The sequence below is a fragment of the Sinocyclocheilus grahami genome, unplaced genomic scaffold, assembly GCF_001515645.1.
Source record: "Sinocyclocheilus grahami isolate Dianchi unplaced genomic scaffold, SAMN03320097.WGS_v1.1 scaffold745.1, whole genome shotgun sequence".
NCBI classification, from domain to species: Eukaryota; Metazoa; Chordata; class Actinopteri; order Cypriniformes; family Cyprinidae; genus Sinocyclocheilus; species Sinocyclocheilus grahami.
Genome location: NW_015505924.1, coordinates 259,745 through 264,506, shown reverse-complemented (window position 1 = coordinate 264,506; position 4,762 = coordinate 259,745). Strand labels below are relative to the sequence as shown.

Sequence of the window (4,762 nt, the reverse complement as noted above, 5' to 3'; positions counted from 1 at the left end):
GTGAGAGTGTGTGTGTGTGTGTGTGTGTGTGTGTGTGTGTGTGTGTGTGTGTGAGAGAGAGTGTGTGTGTGTGGACACCTGAAGAAGGCAATTACAGCAGCACGACACGAGCAGCACGAGAGTAACAGGATCATTAGCTCTGTGTTCATCACTGCAGTAATGCAGCTCTGCTCAGATCCAGTTACACTAACACACATCTGAGACACCAAACAGCATCATTTTACTGTCCGAAGAGTTTCAATTTCATCAATAGCATCTTTAACGCTTTTAAAACCATCATCTAAAAATGTTTGTTTAATATTTCTTCAAATTATAAACAGGTTTTATAAATTTTTATCAAATGGTTTTATAAATTCAATCTTAAATGTAAAAGTATTGGGTATTTTGTTTGCAAATCATTTTGAGAATGCTCGTTTCTCCATGAACTATAATTAACTAATAATATCTTAAACCGACACGAACTAATCAAATGAAATGCAACCAACAATCCACTGCTGAAATGAACAGAAATTAAACAGAGATTAAAAGCACATTTTGGGGGTGGATGGATAAATAAATACATAAATAAAACTGGAAAACTAAATAAAAATCTTGAATCAGACTAAAACTGATAATTAAAACTGCCCAATGCCAATATGGTCACTGATATATTTCCAAATCTAATTCTTGTGTTACGAATTAAAATAAAAATGTGCAAAACAAAATTGCGATTAATAAAACAGTACTAATTATGACTAATACCAATATGGTCACCAATGTATTTCCACAAATAATTCTTGGAGAATAATAATAAAATAAAATAGAAATAAAGAAACTGTGAAAACAAAATAACATTAATCTTCTTCAAAAAAAAATAAATAATTTTTTCCTTTTTTTAAAGCAAACATGGACAACAAAATAAAAATGTAGAATCAGACTGATGTTGATAATTAAAACAGTGCTAATTATGGCTGAAACCAATATGGAGAGTTTGGGGTCAGAGTGTTTGTTATTTTGGGACGGAGAACATGATCTGTGAGCCGAGGTGTGACACACAGGTGTCAGGTGAACTTCAGTCTTCACACCTGTCTCACCTGCACCTGATCTCCAGCCAGCCGCCCAGATTCTGAGCACATTATACTGCAGCATCACACACACTCTTCAGAAGCAATCCCATCAGGCATCAGTGGAGATATCCACTCAATGCGCCTAATGTCGACAAACGTTGATTGTAACAAATCAATTCAATACTGTAACTGACCAGTAAAAATAGTTCAAATTCTATTCAAACTGTATTGATGATGAAAATATATGATATATTTATTTTTAAGCATATTTTACATTTTATAAAGTGTGTTACTTTGTAAAGAACAATGGAAATTATGGAAATGCTTGTTTCTGTATATGGAATATTATAAAGAAGTGAAAAAAATAATTATAAACTAAATGTTATAAATTAAAAAATTCAAAGCAATTTTAAAAGAATTTAAAAAGATTCATATATATATATACACACACACACGTATCCATGTATTTCCATATATATATTTATATTAATATAATTGATATTATATATAAATATTTTAAATGTATAAACATAACATATTTTTCTTAAAGGGGTCATAGGACGCCAATTTTCCACAAGTTGATATGATTCTTTAGGGTCTTAATGAAAAGTCTGTAACATAGTTCGGTTAAAATTTCTCAATGTTAGTGCAAATAACACCTTTTTTACCCCGTCAAAAACAGCTCTTTTCAGATCAAGCCGTTTTTGTAGTATTTTCCTTTAAATGTTAATGAGCTCTGCTGACTCCGCCCCTCTCTTCCGAGCTGCTCTCAGAGAGACTGTTTACTTTAGCCGCATTCATCGTGAAACTTGCTAATTGGCACATTATTAGGAAAGGCGATTTGCAAAGATTCATTACTAAAACATTATACTCGCTTCTTCTGTAGATGAGGCTGCATCATGAATGATTCACGCAAACATAGATGCATTTATGTAGATCAGGGGAGCATTCCCTTCAGAAACAATGTAATCCACTGCGAGTTCACATGCCGACGGCTCAGAAGTCGGGAGTAAATGACGACTGATATGTTCATTATGACATTCAACAACAGAACACCTCGATCGCTCAGGAGTCATTCTTATCTACATCTGCTCCGGCGGAGAAACAATGGAGGACTGATGACAGTCACTCAGGGCGGAGCTAAGGTAAGACACCAGTCCAGTCTGTACTGAAACGCTACTGTCAATCAAACTATCTGTCGTCGGTTTTGTCCAGGGCGATGTTTTTGACGATAAAGGAGGACAGTGTCCCGCCGTGGGCCGCCACACGACCGCCTCGACCTGCTCCGGGACAGAAGCAGAGATCAGAGCAGAATCACACACAAATCTCCTCCAGCATTCAGAGGCAGCGCTGGGGAACGTTACTTTTAAAAGTAATGTGTTACAATATTACGTTACTCCCTAAAAAAGTAACTAATTAAGTTACTTCTTATGGAAGGTAATGTGTTACGTTACATTTGAGTTACTCTTTAAATCTGGGCAGGGCTTGCTTGCTTGCTTGTTTTTAATATGTGACCCTGCAGCACAAAAGCAGTGTTAAGTGGCTGGGGGATATTTGTAGCAATAGCCAACAATACATTGTATGGGTCACAATTATACATTTCTCTTTTATGCCAAAAATCATTAGGATATTAAGTAAAGATCATGTTCCTTGAAGATATTTAGTAAATCTCCTACTGTAAATATATCAAAACTTAATGTGTGATTAGTAATATGCATTGCTAAGAACTTCATTTGAACAACTTTAAAAGATGATTTTCTCAATATTTTGATATATTGTCCTATCCTAACAAACCATACATCAATGGAAAGCTTATTTATTCAGCTTTCAGATGATGTGTAATTTCAGAAAATTGACCCTTATGACTGCTTTTGTGGTCCAAGGTCACATATAATAAAATTCAGAGGGAGCGTTGGAGAAAGTTACTTTTAAAAGTAATGCGTTACAATATTGCGTTACTCCCTAAAAAAGTAACTAATTAAGTTACTTCGTTACTTTTTATGGAAAGTAATGCGTTATGTTACTTTTGAGTTACTTTTTAAATCTGGGCAGGGCTTGCTTGCTTGTTTTTAATATAATAAAATTATTCTTTTACGAATGCAAAAGCCCTTTCTCACCAAAAGTGGATTTGATGCGAATTCGATTTGAATGTAAATTCTGGTCTGTACAGTAGAGGGCGCCGCTCAAACTAACTACATGAAGAATATGACGCAGGAGAAGAAAGTTCAACACTATTCAGCAATAACACAAATCAAACACAGATGTGTCATTTTTGCTTAGTATGATTGCATTATTAAAAGAGCCATTCCATTTCAGTTTATTTACTGTGAGGTTTGTGATTTTTGGTACTGAAACTTGGGATGCGTCAATACAATAAAAAAATTGATTTGTACTTTTCTATAAATAAACATTAATAATTTATTTATGAATTATTAATTTATTAGTTAATAATAATGTATTAATTTATTTATATAGCTGATACATTTTATATTCATAATTACAACATCATAAATTTATTATATTATAAATATATAGTCATTTTTTACAAATATAAAAAAATACAAAGACTATATATAAATTAATTTATTATTATTAATTTATAAATTAATATACAAAGTGAATTATTCTGTATTAATATACAAATATATTACATCTGTGGAAACTGTGATACATTTTATATTCATAATTATATTTAATATTATAAACATATATTCATATATAATATTTTATGTATATTAATATATATTATTTATAAAAATAAATAAACATTTATATGAATAGATAGACAGACAGATAGATATTTATTTTATTCTCCCAGAATTCACCAAACTAACTGGACTAATGTTGGTTTATAGTTATTGATAAACATATATTAAAGAAAAATATAACAAATAAAGATTTTTTTTTAATCATTTTTGAGCCTTTATTCCTGCAGGATTCAATGTCACTTCCTAGATGTGTCAAATTTAAGGGATGCAGCATTTTTTAACAGTGGAAACATTGTGCAGGACAAAACTGCACGCAAAAATATGGGCCCAGATTATGAAAAAAAAATGTTGACAATCATCATGAATATGTAACAGATAGAATGAGGGATTTGTGTCTGTGATGCTTTAGAAACGTCACCTGGTCCGGACACGGGCGGCTCGGGTTTGTGGGATCTGACCGGATCCAGTCGGTCCTTCTCCAGCTGCTTCCGGGTGCTGCGCTGCCGGGCCTCACGAAACATGGGCAGAGCGTGAGCTGCCAGAAACACACAACAATCAGATGAAGCGCACTAACACAGAGTACTACGCTCCTCACAGCAACCTGTTGATTAAAGTGCCCACATTTCACAGTCGCCACACACAACCCAAATAAAGTGTGTCTGTGGTGCTTGTGTGTATATGTGTGTGTGTGTGTGTGTGTTTGACTCCGGGGTCACGAGGAAAGAGCGAGTGATTTTCCATTCAGGAGTTGTGCCGATTCCTCTCACGCTACATTAAGCAAAAAGGTTAGCGGTGACACATGGACCTCAGTGGTCTATCATCCGGATTCACGTCACCTCAATTTTCCATCGCTATTTCCTGGGGTTCGACGGGACTGACGCTCTCATGGCAAACGCGTGGCTGCTGAGTGTGTCACGCGCTAATGGCATCGTGACCCTCGGGTGAGACACAATCCGATGGAAAGCACTCACTCCGTGCAAACACACACACACACACACACACTCACAC

At 34.7% G+C, this 4,762-nt stretch overlaps 1 protein-coding gene across 1 annotated transcript in view; it reads right to left on the bottom strand.

Moving 5' to 3' along the window:
• Positions 1-2,237: 2,237 nt before the first annotated feature.
• Positions 2,238-4,762, bottom strand: part of LOC107560824 (WD repeat-containing protein 70-like) — a 77,333-nt gene continuing 74,808 nt past the window's right edge. Inside the window, exons 17-18 of the mRNA XM_016245092.1 lie at positions 4,173-4,289; positions 2,238-2,326 (exon numbers count right to left, since the gene is read on the bottom strand). Coding sequence (XP_016100578.1) covers positions 2,238-2,326; positions 4,173-4,289 — 206 coding nt within the window. The remainder of the gene's footprint in view (positions 2,327-4,172; positions 4,290-4,762) is intronic.